General features: G+C 36.5%; 3 protein-coding genes and 1 long non-coding RNA gene across 5 annotated transcripts; all 4 read right to left on the bottom strand.

Annotated features, from left to right (window-relative positions):
• Positions 1-141: 141 nt before the first annotated feature.
• On the bottom strand, positions 142-4790 carry PIF4 (phytochrome interacting factor 4). Its single transcript, XM_088251125.1, has 9 exons — positions 4269-4790; positions 3544-3633; positions 2530-3430; positions 2349-2447; positions 2189-2254; positions 1946-2011; positions 1543-1860; positions 1257-1383; positions 142-655 (listed from the first exon to the last, which is right to left on the bottom strand). Exons 2-9 carry the CDS (start codon positions 3612-3614, stop codon positions 651-653), a joined length of 1653 nt encoding a protein of 550 aa, XP_088107251.1. The 5' UTR covers positions 3615-3633; positions 4269-4790; the 3' UTR covers positions 142-650.
• A 2106-nt stretch (positions 4791-6896) lies between these two features.
• Positions 6897-10967, bottom strand: LOC110765953 (NAD(P)-linked oxidoreductase superfamily protein). The gene is made up of 10 exons (XM_021969203.2): positions 10381-10967; positions 9833-9924; positions 9697-9737; positions 9403-9567; positions 9303-9325; positions 9106-9177; positions 8754-8921; positions 7742-7824; positions 7599-7661; positions 6897-7232 (listed from the first exon to the last, which is right to left on the bottom strand). The coding sequence occupies exons 1-10, from the start codon at positions 10580-10582 to the stop codon at positions 7047-7049; spliced, it is 1095 nt and encodes a 364-aa protein (XP_021824895.1). The 5' UTR covers positions 10583-10967; the 3' UTR covers positions 6897-7046.
• A 6308-nt stretch (positions 10968-17275) lies between these two features.
• On the bottom strand, positions 17276-19780 carry LOC110765947 (uncharacterized). Its single transcript, XR_002528072.2, has 3 exons — positions 17814-19780; positions 17677-17732; positions 17276-17580 (listed from the first exon to the last, which is right to left on the bottom strand). It is a non-coding gene; the product is annotated as an uncharacterized LOC110765947 (long non-coding RNA).
• Positions 19781-22849: 3069 nt separating this feature from the next.
• On the bottom strand, positions 22850-26857 carry LOC110765928 (Reticulon family protein). 2 transcript variants are annotated; one of them, XM_021969173.2, is made up of 6 exons: positions 26663-26857; positions 24959-25152; positions 24665-24845; positions 24414-24555; positions 23958-24027; positions 22850-23202 (listed from the first exon to the last, which is right to left on the bottom strand). In XM_021969173.2, the coding sequence occupies exons 2-6, from the start codon at positions 25140-25142 to the stop codon at positions 23033-23035; spliced, it is 747 nt and encodes a 248-aa protein (XP_021824865.1). In that variant the 5' UTR covers positions 25143-25152; positions 26663-26857; the 3' UTR covers positions 22850-23032. The 2 variants fall into 2 exon arrangements, with proteins under 2 accessions (XP_021824865.1, XP_021824864.1); XM_021969172.2 differs by having other exon boundaries at positions 24959-25147; positions 26663-26856.
• Positions 26858-27439: the final 582 nt, after the last annotated feature.

Below are 27439 nucleotides of genomic sequence, written 5' to 3'. Positions count from 1 at the left end.
GAACAAGATAAAGCTTGAGAAAGAGTGGTAGAAGCAAATTCCTTTTGATCTTCAAACCTTGAAAACAACAGGTCATAAATAGACTAATATTTCAGAACATGAACTGTAACATTTAAGCTAAAAGGTAAAGAAAAGCCTCAGTGATTCAACTTTTTCCTTTATTCATTTCCAGTTTCTCCATATACTTACAGTGACAGATATAACAATCACAGGCAAAAGCATAAGCATAAAGGTGCAAACAAAGAAACACTTCAGGAAACATCAATATCCATTAAAAAATTGAGGCATATTTTTATAAGAGAACATCAATGAGCAGAAATATGCCCGTATTTTATACATGTTGTTGGACATGAACTGAAATACTATCTTACTTTTTACCAGAGTCAAAAACTCAATTCAGGAAGCTGCACAACTAGGCTTGGGATGTTTTGAACTCTTGCAGTAGTTGTTCATTGGCATGTACGTAGGAGAAGTGACTCTTCGATCACCTCAACTATGCGGTAAGATCGTACGTCGCTCGTTGGTTGGGGAGGCATGTGAACAGTGCGAGCTAGAAATATATTCGACACAACAACTTTTGCCACCTTAAAATAATCTTGTTGAATAAGCCAGGGGACCATAGAGAGGAGATAAGCATGCACACTCACTGATTAACCTGTTAACATCAGAAAAAAACAGCGTGTCTATTAAAATTAGTATGACAGGGACACTTATGGCATCAAGGATTTAACAAAAACAAAACAGTTTTTTACATGTCAAAATGACAATTATAGCTACAGAGCATCAGCGTCAGGACTGTTGATAGCTAAAAGGAGAATTCAGTGTAAGGGACTAAAAAAAGACATAATGGCCTATATTTAGCAGATAATATGAGCCACAATTGTGCACAACAAGATTATTTGTGGCTAAACGCCTCACAGCAGGGAAGAAGTTTGCGACCATTCACTTTATTGGGAGATTGCAACGAAGATAAGATAGGAAATATTCATAAGTTCAACCCAATTTGCTACATAGACCCTGATTTTGACAGCCATCAAACATAAGAATCCACAAACTACGGTTCACACGGTTTCTTTAACAAAAGTTTATGAGTTTGAAAAGTTAAGCATGCTTCTTGTAAACAATGATTATCTCCAAGATGGAGGAGCAGTCAGTTACTGGCCTATCAATACAACTTTCCACATACTTTGTTTGCAAATCTGAGTCTTAGAAATCAATAAAGTGACCTAAGATAAGTGGTTGATGAAGTGACTTACACATCTTGCCACTTAAAGTATCATTAGCTGTACCTCCTCCACCTAAAGGTCCACTGTTGATGCCAGTTGGTGCTGTCATCTGATTCTGTTGCATAGGCTGGGAGCCAAATCTGAACATATTCATAGGCTGCAAGAAAATTTAGATATGATAAAATGAAAAAAATTCAGTTAGAAAAAAGAAAAAAAATAAGAAAGCATGTCTAACAAGACAAGAATGGCGAATAATTTACTTGTGTACAAAACCACTATATTACTAAACATTTAATTCAAGACAAAGAACACAAACCTGAGACATAGTCTGCATATGATGGAAGCCCATAAGACGCGCATACTGCTCCTGAAAAGCGGGATTTTGCATCTGGTTATGATAATCAACTGGATTCAACACCGGTGCTTGGCACATTACAGCCTGGTTTGTTGCTGGAGCCACATTCATGCACTGATCAACTAGAGGGACTCTAGGTAAATGCATCGGATTGTGCATTGAAGGCAAGGCTGGTGGTCCCATTCCCATTCCCACTCCCATTCCCATTCCCATTCGGGACATATAGTGCTGCATGGCTGGAAACATCATTGGTGCCATCCCGGTTCCCATCCACATTACCTGAAGCACCAAGGAAAGTTGTTATTAGTAGCTTGAGCTACAAACAATATAGGACCAGTTTGAGTTTTATGAGGTGCCATTGTACCTGAAGTTGCATCTGAAGAGACTTCAAGTATTCAATTGCCTCATCTAACATTGATGCTTTATCTGTCTGAAAAATAAGGACCAATTCAGTCAGAACAATATATGATTACATAAAAATTGAAAGACTACAAGAGAAAAGAAAACAAGTTAATAGGTAGTATGAATAAAGAAAGATATGGTGAGTGCCTGCGGTATATATTTTTTTACAGACAGAAAAAACTGAATGGCCTTTAAGAAAGTAAACCTTGTTAGAATGAGGTATGAGCTCTTGCAATGCTCTCATTTTCTCATTGATCCGATCTCTCCGTCTCTGCATCAACGAACAAGTTATAGTGTAACTAAAAAACAAGTTATAGCAACAAAATCACAAATTCCAAAACTTTGAAATGATAGGAAACTCCTACCCTTTCTGAGAGATTATGGACTTCAGCAGCACGGCTCCTCCTGGATGACCCAGACCGTTGTGCTGACTTGTTTCCCGCAGCTGACTCAAGTTCAGCAGCCTAAAACATACACAGGTTATTGGTCATGGTGAAAAGAAAGTGATGCTACAAGCAGTCAATGTATTGGAGAGAGGGTTTTTACCTCACTTTGGCACTCTGAGTCTTCAGCATCTCTACCCTTTCTTTTGTTGCTATTGACAACATTAGACTGCTTTCCTCCTCTGCCAAAACTACTACCAGAACCACCAGAAGACGAAGTAAGAGTTGGGTCTAGTGTATCTGTTTTCCCTGTCTCACTCTGAGGCATCATCTTTTGAACATTGTCATAGAAGGGTCCAACAGATAAACCAGTCGTCCCATCACAATTGCTTGAAGCCCTGCTCACATCAAGGTCATTTAGAACTTGGTTGCTACCAACGTAACTCGAACCAACGGTCATTACCGAACACTCTTTAACCTCCCCCTGAGTTAAATTGCCAGACTCTTTCCCTCCTATTTTTCCTCTCGAAGATCCTCTATCACCCTTGCCTGGGGTAGCAAATGTTGAAAAATTAACTACTTTCCCCAAGCCTCCTAGATTTTGGTTTTGCTCAGTTGAGTTATTGTATTGATATCTTGGAGGAGGCATTGGGTTTGCAGGATATCCCATACCAGCAGGGGACTTAACATTAGGTTGGGGGGCAGTGGAAACAAGATGGGGCGTATCAGAAGCACCAAACTTAGCAAACTTTTCTTCTTCAAATTGTTTGGTTGGCTTGTCAATCTCAATTGGATCACAGGAAGGCAATTCAGAAAAAAAATGGGAACAGAACTCTTTGTCAAAGGAATCTTCAAGAGGGTAGTGGATCAAGGAACTTGTGTCTTCATCTTGAATCAAATTACTTGAGTTCCCATATAATCCACCAACCCTTATGGTTTGCTGATCTTGTTTTTGAACTTGTCTGGACTCATTAGGAGGATTAAGACTCGGTTTTCGATGCGTTTGGCTGTGCAAAACTACCTGTCCATTTCTCCACAAGAGCTCTACTAGTTCATGGTCTGGCCTGTATAATTTGCCACCCAATCAAGATAGTTCAACAAGTTCAAAATGCACAATATTTTATTCAGGCAAGTAATCTGGTAATAACTTTGAGAATATATAAGAGAGATTACAGACCCCATGGGTTTCTTTTGGTTGGTCAAAGGGAGATCAGCCTCAAAGTTCCAATCAGGAATGCAAGAATTCATGTCTCAGCAGACAGGATTTCTGTAAAACAAAGCAAGAAGACAACTTTAGATTATTGTAAATGATTGATAACCATATTTAGAAGCACTGATACCTCATCTAGAAGAAACCAACTTAAAATACTAATTGATTAGTTGGTCAACTGACTAACTAATTTAATAATCAAACAATAACCAACAAAAGATGTTGCAGCATACCAAATATGGAACTGTACTAAGAAATGGAATAAGAGAAGCAATGAAATGAAGCCCCAATATATTGTTTTCTACACCACATGCTCTTTACAGATTAAAAAATTAAGAGCCCACCCAAATTAGACTCTTCATTATCATTATTAAAAAAATTGAGAGCCACATGGAACCCAGAATAAAATAATCCCACCATGGAAATAGGCAAATAATGGAGAAAAATCAACTCAAAAGCTGCAGTTGAAAATAGAGACATCATTGACCACTTAAGGGAAAATACTAATAAGAAGTGATTGAAAAAAAAAAAAAAGGAAAGACAATGAATGATATGACACGAAAAATTTCTGGTTTTTTCTACAAAAAGAAACCCAAAAGAAAAAATATTCAAACGAAGAGAAAGTTAAAAACCCAGAAGGACAATGAGTACTAAAATTGCACCCAGAAGCAGAAAATGGAATAGAAAAGCACCCCTGATCAAAAGCCAAGCTCTGACTTCTCTTGAAGTGGAAACTGAAGGCCTACAGTGTATAAATTGCTGTTTTGGAAAGCACCACAAGTCTCTCTCTCTCTCTCTCTCTGTTTGTGTGTGAGCTGAGCTATAAGAGCAACTAGAAACTGGGAAGGGAATGGACCAAAGACTCTTTTAACAACAGTTAGAAGGACAGGGACTTGTCACAGAGATCAGAGCAGAGATTGGCTAGTAACACAAAGCTTCAAATTTCTACAGAAACCCATGATAGCATTCCACGTGGCAGTTGCCCAATTGTACCATGCTGTAAACTTGTGGCTGGGTCAGCTTTGAGTGCTGTAGAATGTAGATGGTTAGAATTGGATGACTGGGGGATTGGTTATTTTAAGGCAACCAAATCTAGAACTTGCAGCACATTCAATCTGTGCTATCTGATAATGTTGAGGGTGGTGCCACGTTTGCATCGGCACTGCACATTTTATTGGACAATGATGAGGGACAAGATTGTCAGAGGCGAAGTTTTTGACAGCTTGGCCAAGTTGGGAATTTTTTATGTCATGCTTAGATTTTTGGATGATACAATGCAAATTTGCACTTATCTTGTTCTTATCTCTATGAAAGTTATAAAGTCACTTTCTTCAATTTCAGATGTCTAAAAGTTGGAAAAACAACAATTACTCAAAACATAAATAGGTCTAATTGAAAGAAGGATTAATCTTCTCCCTATTGTGTTTTAGGTAAATATGAAGAAAAAAATTGTCAAAACTTGTATGATTGTGCTTGGAAAATATATAACTGAGAAGAAATATATAGAAAAGATGGTATCTTCAAAGCTTGTCCCAATTGGGATGCAGCAGTGATGATAGGAATTGGACTTGGCATGGATTTGGACAGATACAAAGTAAAAGCACATAAAAAAAAGCATGGACCAGGTTTACTCCATTTGTTCACTTGGAAGGAATCTTCCCCAACTGCAAGCCAACACTTGCCTTATGTATTGGTGGTAGCAGACTTATTTATCCAATCTAGAATTTACTGCAGGATGATGGCCTACAGAATTTGCTAGCAGGTCCTGTTTTATACTTCCTGTTAATCATGATAAGAACTAAAGTGGGTAAAGTCCTCCACTTGAAGGTGATTTCTGTCCCAAGTTGATTGAGAGATTGTTCTCTGTCATGGTCTTCTTGAAGCACTGGCTGCTGCAGTTTTTATGGGTACTCCTCATCTTTAATTCCGAGTGAGCTGGGTTGCAAGATGTGAGATTTTTTTACTTGCTGTCTGGCAATGTTTATGCCGGATTGATTATGTTTTCTGGATTTTCTGTATTGCGAGAACCTTCCTTTGGGGTTGTGTTCTTCCTGTATGTATCCTGTTTTTGCCCCGTTTATCAATGAATCTGACTGTTTCACCCCCCAAAAGAGAGAGAGAGAGAGAGAGAGAGAGAGAGAGAGAGAACTAAAGTGGGTCTATCTCCACCTTTAAAAACTTAGCTAAATGGAAAGTCCTAGTCTAAATGAGAAGGTGTTGAATTGTTTGAGCAAATCTTGGCATTAATTTGGAGGTGGTAGTTTGTTGGCTGGAGAGACTAGGATCTTGTGCAATGTATAAGGGGGGTAGGCTTCATGGGTTGAGCTTGAGGAGCTAAAACTTGTGTTTATGAACTTTAAATTCATGTCATTTTGGTTTTATAGAGAATATAGCCTCTTATCCAGCAATAGATAGGGCTGCTATCTAGCATGAACCTTTGCCTTTGATTTATCGTCGTTTTCAGTACAGGGGCGGCAAGGCCTACCAAATAACTACTGTCTTAATATCAAATTGGGTCCATGGTTCTGTCTATAGCTGGAGAAGGCAATTACATGGTCAGCAAGGTACCAAAATGCATTTATTCATTTTCCAATCCAATTAATATGTTTGGAATTATGGGCTTATTTTCCGTGCACAAACAAAGAAAGAAGTTAGAAATTGGAAAAAGAAAAAGAAAAAAGACGAACTAACCTGCAAACGGATCGAATATACCTTAATCCAAATCCAAATCCAAATCTAAATCCATTGATAATAGGATTATCGGATTGCACCTTTCAATCCATATCCATTACGCATCGGATTTGGATCAGATTTATTTATTATCGGATTTATTTTGAGATGTACAAGAAATCAAAATTTCATTAGTAGCCTCGTTCTTGTATTGTATTTATCTACTTTTTACATCAAATTTTGATATTTTATCATAAAATTTAGTTTAAGTGTGTTCTTACTAAGTGCATATAAAACTAAAATTACTCATTTACACATATAAAATATTAATATAAAGCATAGAAAAACTAAATTATACTTCATACTAAGTCGGGTCATATCAACTATAATTCATATCCGAATCCATTTATAATCGAATTATCGGATTTAGAAGTCCAATCCATCTCCTATTAGTTACGTTGGGAAAAACAATTTCAACTTTTGAGGTAGAAAGTGTCTTTATCCAAGTATTCTGTTAATATAGTCTTTTTAATAGATTGTAAAGTTGTAAGCTAGTAATACCTGAATACGAAAACAGTTTAGTTTTTCCATCTGATCAAGCACTTAAAAATTTGTGCTAAGACCAAAATGATAGTGTCACCAAACAGATCTAAAGTGGCTAAAAATGTCGACAGGATTTAGTTACATTAATGGTCAACCTGCAATCATTCTTATGGAAAACATGATATTTGTATTTGATATGAAGAAGTGTATACATTCTTGTATAGAGGAATTTACAACTCAGATGCTTGTATAAAAATCTATAAGTTTTCAACAGGGAAACCAGTAACAGGTCTTATCTCTGTAGCCAAAGAGCGCAATTCAGCGACTTCTTCATTGTTGAGCTTCCATCCAAGTGCACCGGCAAATTCTGCAGCCTGTTCTGCATTTTTGGCTCCTGGGATTGGCACAACATTATCCTGGGCTATCAACCAGTTTAGGACAACCTGTGCAGAGGAACCCAACTCACATTAAATCCCAGCGAGTTAGAAATTAGAATGCCCCAATATGAATTTCTGCATTCAAGAAATCTTGTCCAAGATATCAATATGTGGGTTTATGATCTTATATGATGGAGAGCATGAAACTACAGAGAGTTGGTCTACATATACTAAAAACAGTGAAACAAAGAGCTCTGTCTTTCATGTAATTTGGTATCTATCAAGAGTTTGATAATTGTATCCACGTCTCACATGACTTAACTACTAAAATATAGGTATTGCTGGTTACTGTTCAGCCATGCTTGAACGGAAATGACAAAATTGAGGACTTCTAATTGAAAAAGATACAATAGTTAAAGAGCATTAACAAACCTGTGTGTTTGTTTTACTGTACTTTTCTCCTATTTCCTTGATCCGGTTCAGCACAGGTTGGAGCTGCATATCAAAATGATATTTCAGCAATAAAATTGGAACTTACTGTGTAACTGGCTTTCAAAGTATTGACTATGCTTTACCCTTGTAAGAAATTCAGGAGTATAAATCTGTCTTCGAGGGCCGGTGGGAGGATTTTCAGGTGTGTACTTTCCTGTAAGAGCACCTGCATATGTATAAATAGTAGAAATTTCAATATTCTCAATCTCTTTCACACCTGGATCAGACAGAAAAACTTGGCTTCTGTGGAAACCAACCTACTAAGATCTGAGATTAAAGGCTGTAATCATTGTAACCAGGGTTGTGCAGAGATTACAAGTGATAATATAAGATCTCAACAGACATCTTTTATCAAGAATTCGCATCTTTTTTGTTTCAGACTAACTGCACGCCCTTTCTATTACTAAAAACTGTCCAATTTCTTACCTAATAAAAAACTGTGCATTCTAAATAATAAAAATAAATAAATAAATAAAAAGAAAACTGTGCAATGGGCGGATAACCCAGCTGTTTTTCTCTTGTTGTAAGGTATTGGTTTGGTGAAATATGAGTTTAAATGTAGAAAAGCAGATAGACAAACACCTCCTCTTTCTTAGATATTTCACTTTAAAGGTTTTACCAAGCAAGATTACCACTTATCCAGAAATAGTTGAATTCAAGAATAAGCAAGACACAGTAAGGTGTTAAAAAATGCACGAGAAATAGAGAATTTTACTTCTTCACTGTTTCTTTCAGGAGCCAGAACTAGTCTATCACACAATATAGAAGAAATAAGCTCATAATGTTGAAGTTAAGAACTGCTTGAAAAGGAATACTCAAAATTCACAATCAGGGGATCAGTGACAAAAGTGAGCAAGCCTGCTTTCTCCTAACTCAGCAATGATTTTTGTTTCCATTGTTTATACCCTTCTTAAGTTAAAACAAAAGATAACAATAGGATGAACTTAAGCCCCAATTTCTGAAGATTGCTCAGAGAGGTCTTGAATACTGTAAATTGAAAAAATATTATACCTTCTAAAAGTGATTTTATTAATTCTTAAGCTAAGATATTGAGTGAAAATGAAAATAGATTAAGATACAAGGTTCCAACTTCACCTTGAGCAATAGGCGAATAGGCAATCAAAGTGATCCCAAGTTCATCACAGGTAGACTTTACTCCTTTCTCCTCTGGTGCCCTGTATATGAGGCTGTAATTCACTTGGTTTGATGCTAATGGGATACCTCTCTTTTGAAGTTTCTTGTGTGCCTCACGCAATCGCCTTTCTGCAATAAAGATCTTTGTGCATCATGTTCATATTAGTTGAGGAGGGGATCCATTTTTATAAATTACTTTCTTGACATGCCAATATATTCTATACTTACTTAAAACAAAGAAGAAAAAGCAAAGAAAGATAAAGGACATGTTTCGAACAGCTGACCATAATTAGATAAAAGGATAGATTTGTACCGCTATAGTTTGAAACACCAACAGCCTTCACAAGGCCTTGTTCAACAGCATCTCCAAGACCATCAAGATACCCTGAAATATGATTTTTCCAGAGACGCCTCTTTAGAAACAAAAGGTGATTATTATATATAGCCATCTATTTACATTAGCCAGACGGAGAATTATTTTATGAAAAAATGGTGTTATATATAAACAACCTTCATTTCCCCATATTCCAGGCCTGAAAATCAACACAAAACACTTGATTAGTTATTGTGGTTACATTAGCAGAATGACACTCTGACGTAAAGGACATACCAATGGAGTTGATACAGTTCTACTGAAGAAACTCCAAGGCGACCGAGGGAATCCTTAAGGGCAGTAATGACACTCTGACGACCCAGCCTCCATGGCAGAGCTGCGAATTTGGTTGCAATAGCAACCTCCACTCCTGGATACTTTTCTTTCCTTTCCTTGACAAATCTGTATAAAATTCAGTGGAAGTTATATAACTAATGTTCTCAAAACACAGAAATTAACCATGATTAGCCTTACTCTTTGTTGACTAGAAAGTAGAATGAGCCACTATAAAAAAAATATCCCAGTACGTACCTTCCTAGAAGAGTTTCAGAATTTATAGCACCAAAAGAAGCCTGCAAGAGTGAAAAGTAAAATTTTTGTTTACACTGATAAAACTTTATGGCATCTGTTTGAGAGGAACAAAGGAAATATAAGGCGCTTTTCCTACCCTGGAGCCATAAACTTCAGCAGTATCAAAGAAGGTTATACCAGCATCAACACTGACATCAAAAGCAGACTTAGCAGCCTTCATTTTCCTATCTGCAATTTACACAAAACATTTGCCATAATGAACACAATTGAATAATTTCCACTTTCCAACATACCTCGGCATTTCATAATTTTAACAACAAAGCTACCAATACAACCAATTCAGAAAGATATTGAATTTTAAGATTTATTGCCCCACCTAAAAAACCCATCAAACAACCAACAAGAATTTCCATTGCATAAAGTTGAATCACACAAATATAGCTTTCTTCCTCTCATGTACAATTCGAAGCTGATGATGGGTTTACATTGTAATTAGTAATTACAGGTGCAGAAAGTTAAGCAAATTTAAAAACACTTCCCCAAGTGATAAAAGTGAATATAGAAAGACAAAGGCTCAAAAACTCTAAACAACTCATCTGAAACAAATATACCTACAATTATAACCAAAATAAAGCATCAATTTGAAAAGGGATTCTCAGTTTTTCAATCATTTCTGCAACTTACCATCCCATTCGAAGTTATTCCAATAACTGGTGTCCCCCCATGACCAAGCTCCAATCCCAAGCCTTGTCACCTTCAAATCAGAACCCCCCAGTTTCACCTTATCAACCTCTGTGGTCACATTTTCAGAAGCAACAGCTCTAATCTTATGAACTCTCCTGTGACTAAAAACAGAAAAGCATGCACTGCTAACATGCATAGCCATGATTCCTTTCCCAGGAGCTGCTGAGTTCAAGAAAAAAAGAAAACAATCTAAAACAAGAAATGGGTTGCTGATATTGAAGAAGTTTCAGCTCAAAACAGAACTAAATTGCCAGAATTCTGGCAGAAGCCCCCCAAGAATTTTGGAAATGCAGAGACAGACTTGTGAAATTAATGAACTTGTCAAAGAGAAGTGGCTCAAATGAGGAAAGAGATAGTTGGTATTGGTTGAAGCAGCATGGAAGATTGAATTGAACAGTAGAGACCAAACCATTTGGTGGGCTAAAAAGAGTGAGAAGAAACATGGTCCTCAGAAGGTACACGTCAGCTGCTCTTTCCAGGTCCCAGAAACTGAGGACGAGGACGGCTGGATTTGCATGAACCATCAGCGTCAAGTGCTGAAACAGAGATCACATTGTCTCATTTGACGATACTTTTGCCTGCCGAGCCGACCTAAAAAGGACAAATTGGGTCTGGATTTTCTAAGGTAAGCTGCAGGATTTAGTTATAGGATGACTGTTCGATCTCCAAGATTAACGGTCAGATTCAGTTGCTTATTTAGGAAATGTCAATTGGTCCCTTCTATACCTTGTGTAATGTAACAGAAACCCAGTTCTCACTAGAATTACTGGGCCGACTCTAAAAGAAGGTGGAGAAAAACTGGATCATGTGTATAATGTGAAGCCCATTTCTTGCCGGTTGTATGCAGGAAGGCCAGAGGGTTATAATGAGGGGGTGGGGTTCTTAATAGCCGTCTGTCTGATATAGTGTAGAGTTATTATTGAACTGTTGGATTGAACTTCTTTATTGTAACCCCTCAACATAGCCTCTCGTTATAAAAGCTTAATTTTCTTTTAGAATGGAAACATATTAGTGTAGGGGTCTCTTTGTTCTAGAAGCCTGACGAATGCGCTGAGCTGCCGTAAGGAGTGAAAATGGGTGAAATTACCCCTTGTGTCTAAGTTCAAAGATCAAGCCCCAAAAATGCTTCGAAAGGACAGTGAAGCCTTAGGAAACACCCCGGTTACCTTCACCAACAAAAACAACGTCTGCTTACAAATAGATTTTTAGCTTGGCATGAGAAGCTTGTGGCATGGGAGCAAAACCATCATGAGTTTAGCATAAACAGAGAGAGGGCTGTGAATTCCTATGAGGAACAGGGGTTCTAAGGAAAGGGAAGTGATTCTAAGAAGGTTGGCTAAGAGGGGAGAGAGATGGGAAGGAACGATGGGTGGTTTAAGTAATTTCCAGCAGCTTGACGAAAAGTCTGTCAAGATCTGGAATAGCTTGCCAGAAGAGGGAAAATGAGGGAGAATGGTGAATAGAGTACGAATTTGCTGGGTTTTGCAGGTGATAGAGGAAGCTTGCTCTCCAGATGTGGGTTGCCTTTGATGGGTAGAAGATGACCCCTTTTATAGCCGTTGGAAGCCCCCTTTCTCCAAGAAACCCTAATGGTTTCTATCCAATTTGGCCCAAATCTTTCCCTCCCTTTCTCTTCTCTTCCTTTGACTCATCCTATTTGGTGAAATTCTCTCTGCCCAATTGCACAAAAATAGGATTTTGGGAGCTCTAGGATTTTCCTGCAACTGTCCTAGTGGGGAATGCCCACTTTCAGCTGTCTTTCTTCCTTCTTTTCTCCCCTCTTCTATGGCTAGATCTGATGGGGGAAAGAAATAAGTATGTACGCTGGTGTGAAAGTTGTTTTGCTCAAGTATCATTTGGTTTTTTGGATGGCTTGTGTTGGGATTTGTCTTTGGCCATGTGCTGGAGCCTCCCAGCAGCCCACACATATGGATATCTTTGGGTTTTGTCGTTGTTTTTGTCTCCAGCCATGTGCTGGAGGCTTGCAGATATTTTCTTGGTTTGCTTGAGCTTTCTTAAGGTGATAGCTAAGCCTACTAAGGGGATGGACCAACTTCCTAAAGTAATGGGCTATTTGTCTAAGGTAGTGGGCTAACATTCTTTTTCTTTTATGTTTACCCACATATTTGGGCTCAAGAAATGGGTTTGAGTTTTGGGCTCCCAAGAAACCCAAAACTTCCATTTCTCGGCTCATTAATGGGCCTCATGAAAGCTCTTTACCATCCATACTACAACCCACTTAGCAAGCCCAGGGCATTTGCGTGGCTTGGGCCCACTTAAGCTTGTCGTAGCTAGGTGTAAAATAATGATCTTCCGCTTGGCATGGCATGTCGATTGGAGTGCTCGAATTGTATCCCCTTTAAAAAGGGACATGGCAGGATAATTAGCATGGGCTCGTAGAGCTAGTGCATTTTATAGGCTCATCTCAATTCTTAGCGTGACAGATTATTTATTTGGCATGGCACGTGGACTGTGGCTCGTGCGAGCGTGTATGACGAACTCTTGCGTGCTCCAAACCGAGTCTTTACTTAATAAGGTGTTGTACTGGGCAGTGAATTTATTCGGGCCCAATTGTGGATTTTTTGGGCCTCAACAATTAGAAAATTCTAACCCGGCCCAAGAATCTTTCTGAAATTTAGACCCCAATTAGTTGAGTAGGCAAGGCATTGTCATTTTTGTTTCTGTCAGTGATAATCTAATTGGTCATATTGGAATTAGACATAAAGGTTGTGGTTAGAGAGTACATGAAAAATATAATTGTGCCCAAAGCTTGGTATTTAAAAAGACCTTTTAATGAATGATCTTTTATGCTTTATGTCTGAATTGACCATTTGAAAGACAAACTCATTGCAATATGGACTGGTGTACCCACCACAGCAGGCTCGCGCACACATACACACACATATATCTTTCGAAACAACATTGGTAGGTGATAAGGTTTATTAATTGATATTGATTATTATACAAATCACTATCTCGTATCTGTGCCGAGGTTCTTTGATAAAATATCTTAATCTTACTGAGCTTTCTTGCCTCATCAGACTGAGAATATGCATGGTTATTCGGCCTTTCAAAATGAAGTGGCTTATTATTTTGTTGGCCCTATACATTAAAAACTTAAAAAACAAGACAAGCAGAGAGAGTCGAGAAACTTGAAAAACAAACTTCGGATTTTGTAATGAACTTAAGCTTAGATTAACATTCAGTCAACGTACTATTAAAAACAAGACAAGCAGAGAGAGTCGAGAAACTTGTTTTTCTCTTTTGTTCTAATAGTACTCGATTTGAAACCTTAAAAACAAAAAACAATCTTTAACTGACAACCAGTGCCAAAGCTCAACATTGTTGAACCCCGTTCATGAACTCCTAGGAGGCTAGGAAGTGCCTCAAATTCGCTCAATGCCAATAACCATATATATAGCTATGCGGCTGGCGCAACACTGCCTGCATCATCGTCGTCGTCATCGTCATCATCCCAATCATTCTTCCGGTGAACATGAAACTGTGTCTTGGACAGGTCCTCCTCCTTAAAAACTAACTTGGAAGCAGCAAGTAACTGTTTGCTATTGACACTAACCATTGCAACTGACATATATAAAATAGGGTTTAGATAGAAAAAAAAAAAAGAGGACCTGCTTACCTAAGAAATTGACCAAAGAAATTAAATAAGCATGCAGTGTATGCGGAAGCTAGTTGCAGACTGCACCAGTACATGTCTGCATATTTATAACAAGGAAAGGAATAACATCATCATATTGGCATATGCAAATTGTTATTGCATATCCTTCCCAACAGACATGTTGCTTTCTTCTGCGATCTCTGTAATTTGTTTGAGATCTTGATATTGGACACGTTGACATGAAAAAGGCAACGAAATTTGGCGCGAACAGAAGGGAGCGATGACATGGCAGGGCTGTCCTCCATACCTTTTTCCTAGTGGGATGTAGGTCTGTCTACGTATGCTAAGCTCATGGCAAGTGTCTGCGCTGCACATTCGGTATGTGGGATCAACAGTCCATGCACGCTCTCAGGCTCCACTGTCACCTCCAGCTCGTCTGCCACGCTGGATATAACGTATCCCTTTTTCTAAAATATTCATTGTGGTTTGTATTTTGGAGATTGAACCCAACTTATTCAAAGTTTTCTTTGGAAATCACTATATATATGTATACCAATTTCTTTTTGGGTGAAATTTTGGGCTCGTTTGATGTCTAGTATGGGTTGGATATGATAACTCCCTATATTTCAAGCATGTTAGAGCATTTACAGTGGGAGGTGTAAATTCGGAGGTGTAAAGCCACTTTTACATCACCTTTACACCTCCAAGAGATGCAAATATCATTTTTGCTCCATTGAGTTGGATGCAAAATTCAAAGATGTAAATTCGATTTTCTTGAATTAATTCATTTTTTGTGTTATATTTTTTTTTTATGTTAATTTTTTTGTGTTAGGTTTAATTATTTTTTCTAAATAAATCGACGTAAAAATTTTAAAATTCCGATAAGATATAATTTCATTCAATATGATGTAAATAAAATTAATCTGAACCGTCGGCTTTGATATGAATTTATTCTTCACCATTGATCAATGTAATTATTAGTTTCATATTTCAATTTGAATGAAATATGGCCATACATTAGAGAGTTGTTGGAGAATAACTTTGTACATTTGCATCATTTTAATAACTTCCCATTTTAATAAATCTTAGCCACACCCTGGGTCTACCATTTTAATAACTTCCCCATCTTTTAGGTAGCTTTCCTCTCTCCTCTCTCTTGGCTTTTCCATTATGGGACCCACTTGGCTGGGTGTAAAATTAGATGTACATTTGCATCTTTTTTCCCCATTGCACGGTTGTGATGTACATTTACGGCCGTATATACCTCCCCATTGCAGGACATTCTGGCAACCAAATGTGTATATTTGACATACACCTCCATATACACCTTACCATTGTGGATGTTCTTAAAGGAAGACATGAAAAACACATGATCATGTTAAAGGTAAAAAATAGATTACTCATGAAGAAAACTTATCTCCAAAGGACCCACTAGTAGTGGTTTGGGGCAAATGCTCCCCACAGAAAAGGTCTTGGGTTCGAGCCTTAACATCCATGTAGTGTGTGTGAGTTTAGTATGTTAATTATCTCCCCTCTCAATAGGAAAGGCTCTCAAAAAAAATTTAAAAAAATGAAGAAAACTTATTTCATAATCCCCACAAAATGGTAGGATAGCAACATTTTATAAAGGAAATTATCCCTCCTAATCGCCCCCAAAATGGAAAATCATTCACCGACCTTCATTTCCTCCTTTAACAACATATCTTAGATTTATGACTTATTCAATCCAATACAATCCTAGCTTATCATAAAAAGAAAAATTTGACATTCTTATTGACACTTCTTTTTTATGCATACATATATTCTTATTATGACACTATATGGTTAATCAACCCACAAATACTTTTGTTCAAATTGTATGAGATGGATGAGGTGGAATGGTGTGTTTAGAGATCTCAAGCTATTGTAAGTTTCATGTGAAAAAAAAAAAAAAAAAAAAAAAACTTAGATTCTGTTAGAGCATGATGATAGGATGATAGGATGATAGGATGATAGGATGATAGGATGATAGCAAGTGTCATAAATATTAGATATTGCCTTAGCTAGTTGTTATATGTAAAAGAAAAGGCATATAATAACAAAAGCGATATACTGTATTAAGATTAGATTATCTTCTGACTCTGAAATATAGCTAGGTTAATATTCTCCTACAAGTTCTTGATGTATTTTTGGTGTTACTAATCCATACGATGACGATCGAGGCAATATACACTTTTCCAAAAATTGAAAACAACAACGGTGAAAAACCGTCGTGGTTTAAGGTGAAAAAGCATCTACTCTACCGACATGCTTTAAAAACCTTAATCACGACGGTGATTCACCGCCGTGGAATATATTAATCCACGTCGCTTTTTGTCCAAAAGCAACGTCGTTCGAGTTCCATTGGAAGAAAAATCGATGTTTGAAACAACATTCTATGTCCCTATATCTTAAAAAGCGTCGTAGGAAGTATTATCCCACGTCGTTTAAAAAAAAAAAATAGACGTTTTTGAATAACAGCTATGTCGAGTATTACTTGAGAAGCGACATGGTATGTGTTGTACCATGTCTATGGCTTTAAGAAATTGGACGTGGTATGTGTCTTACGATTTCGATTTCTTTGAAACAATAGATGTAATATGAATCTTACAACATCAATTTGATAATAAAAATGGACGTAGTTCTAGACTTACTACGGGCCAGTTTGGCATTGCTGTGCTGTGAAAATAATCGCTGTCAGATTTGCTGTGGAGAAATCAGCTGTGAGAGAAAGCAGTTTGGCGTTTGGTTGTTAAAGTGTTGTTGGTATTATTTCTGCATAATCAAAAAATAATTGCCGCATAATCATTAAAACCCAGCGCCTCCTCGAAACTAATTCTTGCATAATCAGAAAATGAAAGCACCTCATTAGCTGCTTTCCCTTATAGCTTTCACTCACAACAATTTTTAACAATAAGTGATTTTCTCACAGTTTACCAAACATGCTAGGCTTCCCAAATTTTTTAAAAATTCACTTATTACCCCAAATAAGCAATGCCAAACGGGCACTACGTCTATATGTTTAAAATAAATTTGACGTGTCATCCTTATTTCTATGTCTCTGTTTTAAGGTAAATCGCGGTTTTATTTTGGATTTGCATATTAGGAAGATGATTTATACCTCTGTGGAACAAGAAACCCACTCCCATGTTTACAGACAACCTGGATATTGAGGTCCAACTGGACTATTCATACTCAAAAACCTGCATTTTTCATAAAAGCTTAAGATACATCTTACTTTAACAATTCTGTCATAGTTCAAAACCCTACCACATTTGTACAACATATACCGTTACTCCTGATGACTACATATAGGTAGGCTAATATCCATAGCCAAAATTCACAAAATAGTGACTAGGGCTAACTATTCATAGCCAAAATTCACAAAATATTGACTAGGTAACTACATAGCTAATACATATGCGATGACTCGCAAATTCTACCCATTCATTTCTCAGTTCATCAAGTTGTTGTTGGGTGTATGTGCTATTTCCCTTCTCCCACTGCAAAAGACGAGAGATAATAGACCAATATATTATTTTATTTCATCAACTTTGAACTCACATAAACTACAATTAAAACTTCCATTCATGTTATACCTTTTTACCAAACTCTAAGTTTATAAATCTGTAGCATCCCTCTCTGCTTTCTGAGCCTGGATAGAAGATAAAAATGTACTCAGATTACTGTAAACTGCAAAAGACAACAAAAACAAGGAGCAATCCAACCCAAATACCTGAATGACAATGGTATTTCTTGGCAGCTCACTAATCCTATCGCATGAATCTTCACATAACAGAAATTTGGAGACATAAATCTTCACACATAACAGCAATTTAGATCTTGTTATGTCTATTTAATGGTCTAAAATGACCTACAAACTTAACTTTATAAAACCTGTCAGCACAAAACTTTTCCAAAACGAAGGTTACTTAAAAATTTGCCATAATTAAAATCCATTTTCAATAACCACGAAAATTTGCAGTCCAAGATCATGCTCTTGCTTGAGGTAACTCACCTCAAGCAATATTGGCATAGTGAAGCAACAAATAATGAACTATTATTTATCGGGCTCACAGAATAGTTGAAAAGAACGAGCATAACAAGCTGCACCTTAGCATATTATTAGTACAAGTGTGCGACCAAACACAAAATATGCATACATTCAACGAATTTCAGAATAAATAAAAAAGGACCAGGCTATGCAACTATATGCAGCTATGCAGTCATAAAAGGAAGAAAATTTCATTACCCTTTTGGTGCAGACAAAAGCAAAGCAAGGCAAGCACTTTCTTCCACAATTGTTTTCAATATTCCCAGCTAGCCTATATGGCAAAGTGTAGAGAAACACTTTGTATAAAGAAATAAACGTACTCAAGCTCATCTAGCCATTGTTCTCGAAGCTAAAGTTATGATCACAGATTCACAACCCTCTAATTAAAATTTCAGCAATTCTCCACCAAAAAAAAATCGATACCTTATTTATCTCAAGTTTCAAAATGAACTTAATGTAACAAAAGGTAGCGAATAATGTTGGCTGCAAAACAAGTGAACCTGAGTCTATCAAGCACCAAACCTCACATATTTCAAACTATTTCAAGAAAAATAAACCCAAGAAATCAGAAAAACCCTAGCAGTCAAGACAACCAAATATAATTAAGAAGGAAAAAACACAGTACTTACATTTTCTAAACTCAGTTCACGGATTTTATGCTCAGCTATAGTAATGGAATATGAATTAACATAAAGCCATGCTTGAGCATAATACAAAACAGAAAGGGGGAAATTGAAATGATCAAGAAGATAATTAACTCTATAAAGAAATCCTTTAAAAGATATGTTTCCATGTTCTTCAATTGCCATGATATATTAATGGATGGACTTACAGGGAGATAGACATAATTAATAGACAGGGAGAGAGGGAGAGAGGGAGAGAGGGAGAGAGAGATTGATATTACGTAATCCGAATATATCACTAATTATTATTAAAGTTTAATATTGTAGCAGCTGCCATACACATGATCTCAGTAATCATATACAAGTAATATTTTTCTCTTTCCGGCCCTTTGCAAAATAAAAAGAAGCTGTAAAACATAGACACCTGAATTCTTCTTCTTCTTCTTCTGCTTCTTTTTTCTCAGATGCCTCTGGTGCGTATGACTATATATAAGCACACCGGAGGTATCTTTTGCTTATTTAAATTACATGCATACACCTTCTAATATTATTGTATATGCTACAAAATAGTTGCCCTATGAATATAAATTCATAATATGCAGCTGATTCTTTACTATATATATATATATATATATATATATATATATATATATATATATATATTACCAAATGTTCGTTCAGCTCAAGTTGATGAAAGTATCAAAGCTTAAGCCACTCTTATTCATAAACACTATGAATCTATGATAACTATGCTGCTGGCGCCACATCTCCTCCATCATCGTCGTCATCATCATCGTCCCCATCATTTTCTGTATAACGGGAGAGAGTTGGGACTTGGTCCTCATTCATAACCAAGTTGGAAAAGCCAGGTTTCTTGCTGGTAACAATCACCATTTGGGAATAGAAATAAGCGAAAGATCGATATACCTGTATATTTGAGAAATCAACTAGTGGTTTTTAATTCATGAAACTCAAGTCCTTCCCCTATTTATAGACTCATAAAGATAAGACGCAGGAGCAGTGGCGGAGCCACTCCTAGGCCAGGAGTGGCCCCGAGTCCCCCATTTTTTTGATCTCTTACAACTTACTAATAGACAACTTGTAATTTTAATTAATGGCCCCTTTAAAAATAATTAGACATGACTAATTTTGAAAAATTCAGTTCTAACATGTGTTTTGAATACTTATATGTATTTGATATACTTGTGTTTTCTATCTCGGCCCAATCTTTCAATTCTAGCTCCACTCCTGCGCAGGAGAGATTCTTAGTTTCACATACATAAGATATCATGTCTTTAACTAAAAATAGGATTGTGGATATGCGGATTGATATTGTAGATATCTACGAAATTGTATCGACTACTACATATATGCATCTGTGTACGTATATATATATATATATATACATATATGTGTGTGTATATATGCATAAGTTTAATGTATTTGTTAAAAATCACTACTTTATAATACACCAAATCCAAGTTTTGGTATCATCATCGCATAAAAGATGTGAACCGAACAATCTCTAGTTTTAAGGGTTAATACCAATAATATACATATATACATGCATCAGAAAGAAAAATGCAATTGCTAAGTTTTCTTCTAGTTTGGAACCCTTTAAAAATGTGGATTTCAATATTTCACAACATAATATTTTGTGTGTTTTGAATCATAATTCCTATGTATGGAAAAATAAACAGAAACAGATGTATATATATGTGAAGGTGTGTGTCCAAGCCATGTTCGATTCTAAAAGAGATTAGCTTTTAATTGATGTCCAATACATGTCTGTGGTGCTGTACATGCACAGGAGAGGTAGTAGCTGATATGTAGGTATATATACATGCGTCTGCAGACACGAATATACGTCTTTCAGACATACATGAGTTTGCAGACGCGAGTATACAGCCGTATATACATCAATCTTTCAAACGTTTCCCTGCCCTCTATAGGTAGGTTCTAAACTTCTAATTAACCTCTGAGTAATTAAGATACATATCATCCAATGACAGTTCTGAACTTGTAATTCCAAAACTTGTTCTTTTCCTTTTGGAAAATAAACATTCAAAGAAGATATGTGTGTGTATTATATACACATTGCATGCCTCTTGAGAATTATGAGAAGGCAGAGATTATTCAGAGAGAATCTTGTATGTATAATGAGTGAAAAGGAGAGAAAGGGAAGTGGTATATATAATAAGCTAACTCCACACATTTTTCCTAAAAGGCAGATGAGGGTCCACGACGTGAGCTAAACTCATGGAAAGTTGCTGCATTGCACATTCCAAGCATGGAATCAGCAGTCCATGCACACTCTCTCGAGCTCTCTCCTCATGTCCACTCCTCCACACACACAGGTGGCTCTATATATTATATATACACATTTCTATATATATGCAGGTGCATGTATATCTTGATATTTTTTGGTCCTCCTTTATTCACAACCATCCATGCAATCGATATCGCCTTGGAAATGCACATACTTCATTCTATAGCCACAGATGTTTTGTGAAACCTGCAGGCCAATCACTGTTAATTAAACATGTTCATGTATGATTTAAAAAGTCTAGCTCTAACTAATTATAAATGCATATGTTCTGCACTCATGATTTAGCTGAGGTGGGATTGAAATCGACACGCTATATCGATTATTTATAATGTTATTGATAGTTCGATATTGATGTCGATATAGATTCGCCCCAGTTATAATTAATACAAAGAGTTTAAAAATACAGTATAGTTGTTTTTTCACATCTTGGTCTATAGATTAATGATTAGAGAAATACACAATACCACTTGCTAATTGCCGACTTCAACTCAACTATTTAATCAGCAGCAGCAAACAGTATGTACATGAACATCATGTGAAAGTACTGTGTTAGATTTGGATCCTAGCCTTACTGAGAATCCCACATGATATATAGTCTGCTTTAGGCTGTAGCTTGTTAATTATTTTGTCGATGTTCCAATACAAAATTATAAGATCTGGTTTGTGTTTGCCATCTAACATATCTTGACCAAATCGCACATGTCAGAGAAAGAAACAAAAAAGTGATGACCAGTTGACCACGTGGTTACCTCAGAAATGTTCTTTAAATTGCTCAAATATTCGATTGACTCGAGAAAGAAACAAAAAAGTGATGACCAGTTGACCACATGGTCACCCCACAAATATTCTTTAAATTGCTCACCTAAGGTTCTCAAATCTCACATATTTAAATATCTAGCAAAATTGTCCGTGGATTATAGCTTAGTTGGTTGAGCTCTTTCATCCCCACTCATATGAACAAATGTTCGAAATTCACGTGCATCCAATGAATATTTGTGTAAATTCATTTCCCCTTAATCGTTTTGTACTATAAAAAATTCCGGCAGAATATTATGAACAAAAACATTATTAGCCATATGAGCATGTCTGAGATCTCTTACTGATCTGAAGGTAGGCCATACAACGTGGAAAATTCTCCCATAATTTTCCGGACCTTAATGATATCTTTACAGCTTTACTCCTTAGAGCTATACCTCTCTACAGGCCGTCTAGCTAGCTTTTTCTTGTTTTCTTTCACTGTACCAATAGGTCCACAACCAACAAATTGTCAAGTTGTTTCATCTTTTGTTCTTTAAATTTTCAACTTTACTCATAGCTACATATTACTAGCCACAAGTAATTGAAATCTCAAAATTCTAACTTAAACCCTGTTTTTACACAACTGTTAGACGTTGGCAAAACAAAAGTAACAATAGGGGTGAAGGATTAAAAGTGCCTGTGCCTGTGGTAGGCGTCACTCAGACTGCACTAGTACTAGAGTAATGGATGTTATGATGTTTCCAGGGAAAGACAGAAATATTCCAACATGCGTAGGTGACTGTCAGCCGTGATGTATTATGCGACTCACTTACAAAAACTACCCAAGATTTCCTCATCAGGGTAAGGGTAAAATACTTTCCATGAAAAATGAAAGTTGAAACCAGTTGATATGGTTTCAACCCAACTGATCCTTGCATGTGGTTTTAACCCCTTGGTTTTGGTTTAAGCTAATGCTATTTCGGCAATGGTTACTTCTCAAAACGAGAATTGATCAAATGGAAGATGAATTTGAACCTTCACAATAACAGAACGGTTTTACTAACATGGAATAATCACAACTGTCCAGTTTCTGACCCTATAAACAGTAATACTTAATTGTTTTTTCACCCCTTGTTTTCCCTCTGCTGGAACATGCTATTTTCCAATCAACTGCAGAGATGGCTAAACATTATTTATGTTGCTAAACGAATCTAATCATGCTTCTTCCAATTGACCTTTCCTTTTGGGATCCTGCTGAGGACACTGGTATCAAGCTTCCGATAATTATGTTGAAGCTGCCCGAGGACCTGGTATGCAAAGTTGTCAACCTGATCTTCGTATCTCTCGTACAGAACTGGCAATGTGTGAGCAGCAACAAAACCTAATAAACAACGACCTATATCAATTCTCTTCCATATATACCAGGATAACAATATTATTAATAAAAACCATATTATGTACCATAAAATCAAAGACAGATTATCAGTAAGCTTCAGATAACTCTTATAAGCATGTCTAGCTCAATCAGATAGATAAATCATGAATAATAAAAGAACTCTATAGTTACCCTCAGCAAGAAAGGCACCATGATCCTAAGTTGATGGCAGTTCTAAACCGCTTCCAAATTCAACAAGGTAATCATATTTTCTTTTTCTTTTCTTTTTTGAGATACAGCATTCATGAATATTACAGTATATGCATACACTTCACTAGTAATAAACAAATTCCAGTGATAAAATCCAAAAGGAAGGAATTACATACTTCATCAAATATCATCTTTAAACTCAAATGAGACTAGAAGCATGAGTTTACCTCAGAAGCCACATCACATGAGAGACAGAGAGAGAGACAGAGAGAGAGAGCTTAATTTTCCACCACTAACTTACTACTAACAGTAACTTATGTTTCAATTCCATGTAGAGCAAGTGATGCATCAAGTGCAAAATACTGAAAGACAACTCATATTTTATTATGCAAATGCTAAAGTAACAATATTCAAACTTCTGACAACAATCAAATTCTCTCCAATAATCTTCATGGTTATCCCAAACTTTAACCATACCATCAACAGAACACATGGTCATCAGATCATAAGTTTATACGAGACTCGATATTATTAGTGGTTGGATCTCTCACCAATGTACAAAACGGTCAGAAAATTACACCAGCTTCCTATCACTGCAGCAACCCACAAGCTTGCTACAACCTGAGATAATATCTCAACAGTTTATTACAATCGTCAAAGACGTTAAGTAAAAGCATGATAGCATGGGGTTTTGAGGCCTAAAATGCATTTACTGCTAATATCAAGAAACCAGTGAAAGCCAAGCCAAGAAAGTGCTTTTCATAACATAGATATGGTGATGTTCTAGAAATTAAATTGAGGACTTGCATATCAGTGTTTAGGTAAAATTTAGATGGTTGAGATGCATAGTGAGTGAGGGTGGATTAGTTGTATTCCGGTCATTCATATCTAATCTAACAGCCGACGCACAAGTCTTCCAGTTCCTCAACATGGATCTTAATCAGATCACCTTCGTATATGATATATACAATCATATGTATGAAAAGAATATAATCATCCAAACATACCATAAGAAATTGCTTCAAATTTCCTCCAAGTGCAACATCTTGAATAAATTCCAAGGCTCGATTAATTTCATGACCAATCGAGATGGCAATATTGACAAATAATTTATCAGGCAGAACAAGGCGAGGTACTTCAGAAGGGGACCTGCCACCATGGAGAACACAATAGTCAGATCACAACATTCAGCTCTACTGTACACAACATCACCCAACCAAGCAAAATAGATGCTCAAAACTGAACATGTTGACATCACCTGCTAATTATGCCGGAAAAATTTGACCAAAGGAACTGAGCAAGCATAACAAGAACCAAAGCAAAGCCCACAAGAGTCAAGAGATGATAATTGAGCCATTCAAAGAGCACCCAGATAAAAGTTGCACCAGTTAAAACACTAGCTGATATCTTTTTGTTCCTCCACAACAAGACATCAGCAGCTACATAGTTCAGGCATAAAAAGAGAAACAATGCAAGGAGAATTAGCGGAAGCAACAACTTCTAATTGCATAAAAAAAATGCTCAAGCATGTATTGGAACATAATGATCCTACATTTGCCTCCACCCAAAAGGTGGTAGACAGGTTTCTGGCGTCCAAATAGCCGGTTCAACTTAGAAGTGACTGAGTTTGATGTCTCTTCCCCAAAAAGTGGCACAGATTTCTGTTTTGAACTACTTTCAGCAAATGTTCCCACGATGTTGTTCAAAAGATCCTCAGGAGTTATTTTCTCAGGCATTGTTCCTATACTTCAAGAACAAAACTCTGGTCATGGCAGAAACTATAATACACTGAAAGCTTGCTTCAATACAGGAAATATTTTATAGGAAACATACACACATGGGAGATGCAAAAGATTTAGTAGGGACCATAATAACACTAAATGAGATTAATTAATTGGAAGCAAGGACATAGCAATTCTTTTTTCCCTGCAAGCCACTTCTTGTAAAACATTGTACTTTGAAGCCTCAGATACAAGGAAATTGCTTATCCATATGGTCAATTTGGGTTATACATGATTAACGCAAAAAGATCTGTGCATGAGCATTATTCAACCTTTATAAACCCATAATAGAAGCAGAGAATGAGTACATCATATGAACAGACTTCCTAGTAATTGCTCTAATCTAACCAGGTTCTCTCAGCCATCTAGACTCGTTCCCCAAAACTGTAGACCACAAGAATGAAGATGATTCAAAACAAGAAAAATTCTTGCAAAAGCAAATTTGAAGGGTCACACAACCACAAGTAGCATCGTAAAGATCAGCATTTTTCTTCCAGAAAATTTTTTCTCTTTGAATTATCGGTTAAATCTTGAAACCCCCAAGCGAAAGTATAAAAGAGAATGGAGGAGTAAAAAAAGCCCCTCAAATTAAGAGTTAAAGATAATACAAGATGAAATAAAACACATTATATTGCAAATCACATCGACACAACAAAACATGATTGCTGCCTCAACAGAAACAACTAAGAACAAACAGGAATAACAGCTTTCATACCCACTAGCTCTAACATAACTGCTGCCTCAATAGAAGATAAAAATTCGTGGTTGTTAACCTCCATGTCTCCAACTTATATTAATTACCATGGAGGCACAAGGCAGTCCTTGTCACTTAGAACACATCAGAGTGCTAAAATAACCGATTTCTCATTGGCCCTGTGACCCACACTTTTATACCAAGAAAAGGCAAGACGCATAAGATTTTCTAAAAGATACTCCAAGCTAACTAGGAAAAGAATATACAGAAATTAAAAAAATTATACTGTATATCCTACAAAAACACTTTTTTAGATCAAAATTTTTGCCCTTCCAGTATCCCAATCTGAAGATTAAAGCAGCTCTATCTATCCTGTAAAAATACTTCAGTATCTCAACCAACGACTCAAACCCACCATCCAACAACACCAAGATATAAATTTTGGGAAATTCAAAATCAAGGCAAGCATAGAAAGAGTTCCAATTCACACTACTCAAACACACCAGAACTCTACCCAAATTTCAATGACCCAGAAATTTTATTTCACATAAGAACTAAAATCAACTGCCCTCTAACAAAGTCACTTGAGGAAAAGAGAGAATAAAGAAACTATGAAAAAACAATCTTTTCAACTCCATTTGTACAATTCATAACATCAAATTCCATGAAGAAAAAAAAATACAGCAAGTTACATAATTTAAGCCCAACATAAAAAGAAGATGGAGAAAGAGTAATAAGATGCAGAGGAGCAGAAACCAGAGCCAAATGAAAGATGGGTTACCTGATCAGAGGAGATTGGAGCAAAACGAAGAAGCAGAAGGTGATGGGTTTTCCTTGTAGGAGCTTATGAATTATGATGGCAGTGCGGGGAAAGCATGGAAGTTCCAGTACAAGTTGATAGAAACGGAAAAGGCGTGCAGGACTGGAATCTTTGTTTTCTTTTTAAATTCCCATTACTTGTGTAGACTTGCAGTTGGAAACTATATTTTCTAATCATTCTAATTTCTACTGGTTGGTTCTGTTTTTTTTTTCCTTTTTCGGATAAAAATTATCAAAACTTACTTGCTAAGCATACAAAATGGAAATTGACTTCCTATTGCTATGAGTTGGTCAAGGAAAAATAAAGAAGTATTTTGACTGACCAATTAAGCAATGATGGAGCTTAAAAATCTAGGCCTTCATGCAAATAAACAAATTTAATGCAATTATCTTGTGGGTAGGTAGCGTGCAACTAACAAATTAAAACAAAATAAAATATCAATGCATTTTTCACATGTGTTTTTAACATTCTGTCATATATATTAAATATTGCAAAGGACCCACTAGTGTAGTGATTTGGAGCATTTGCTCCCTCCTCCAAGAAAGGTTTAGAGTTCGAGTTTTGGCATCCGTGTAGTGTATGTGAGTTTAGCATACTAGCATCCCTCTCAATATAAAATGTCCTTTAAAAAAATATTTATTGAAAGGGTTGGTGTATATATAAGAACACATTAAATCCCTACCTACATAATTTTTTGGCTTAGACAATGGATTATATTTTCCCAATTCTTCATATATA

The sequence above is a fragment of the Prunus avium genome, chromosome 3 (genome assembly GCF_965620075.1).
Source record: "Prunus avium chromosome 3, drPruAviu1.hap1.1, whole genome shotgun sequence".
In the NCBI taxonomy this organism is placed as follows: domain Eukaryota; kingdom Viridiplantae; phylum Streptophyta; class Magnoliopsida; order Rosales; family Rosaceae; genus Prunus; species Prunus avium.
This window is presented reverse-complemented; position numbering and strand designations above follow the sequence as displayed.

Bases quoted from the DNA above. Each gene is read 5' to 3' on its own strand.
- PIF4 (XM_088251125.1), bottom strand. From the start codon at position 3,614: ATGAATTCTTGCATTCCTGATTGGAACTTTGAGGCTGATCTCCCTTTG. The intron at 2,012-2,188 runs GTTTACTTTCTT...CTTATTTTTCAG, and splicing joins TCATACCTCATTCTAACAAG to ACAGATAAAGCATCAATGTT. The intron at 1,384-1,542 runs GTTTGTGTTCTT...ATTTTCTTGCAG, and splicing joins ATATGCAGACTATGTCTCAG to CCTATGAATATGTTCAGATT.
- LOC110765953 (XM_021969203.2), bottom strand. From the start codon at position 10,582: ATGGCTATGCATGTTAGCAGTGCATGCTTTTCTGTTTTTAGTCACAGG. The intron at 9,326-9,402 runs GTATGTCCTTTA...GTTGATTTTCAG, and splicing joins GAACTGTATCAACTCCATTG to GCCTGGAATATGGGGAAATG. The intron at 8,922-9,105 runs GTACAAATCTAT...TCTTTATTGCAG, and splicing joins TGGTGTTTCAAACTATAGCG to AAAGGCGATTGCGTGAGGCA.
- LOC110765928 (XM_021969173.2), bottom strand. From the start codon at position 25,142: ATGCCTGAGAAAATAACTCCTGAGGATCTTTTGAACAACATCGTGGGA. The intron at 24,556-24,664 runs GTGATGTCAACA...CCATGGTGGCAG, and splicing joins TTTTCCGGCATAATTAGCAG to GTCCCCTTCTGAAGTACCTC. The intron at 23,203-23,957 runs GTGAGAGATCCA...GTTGTTTATTAG, and splicing joins TCTGACCGTTTTGTACATTG to GTTTTGTTGCTGCTCACACA.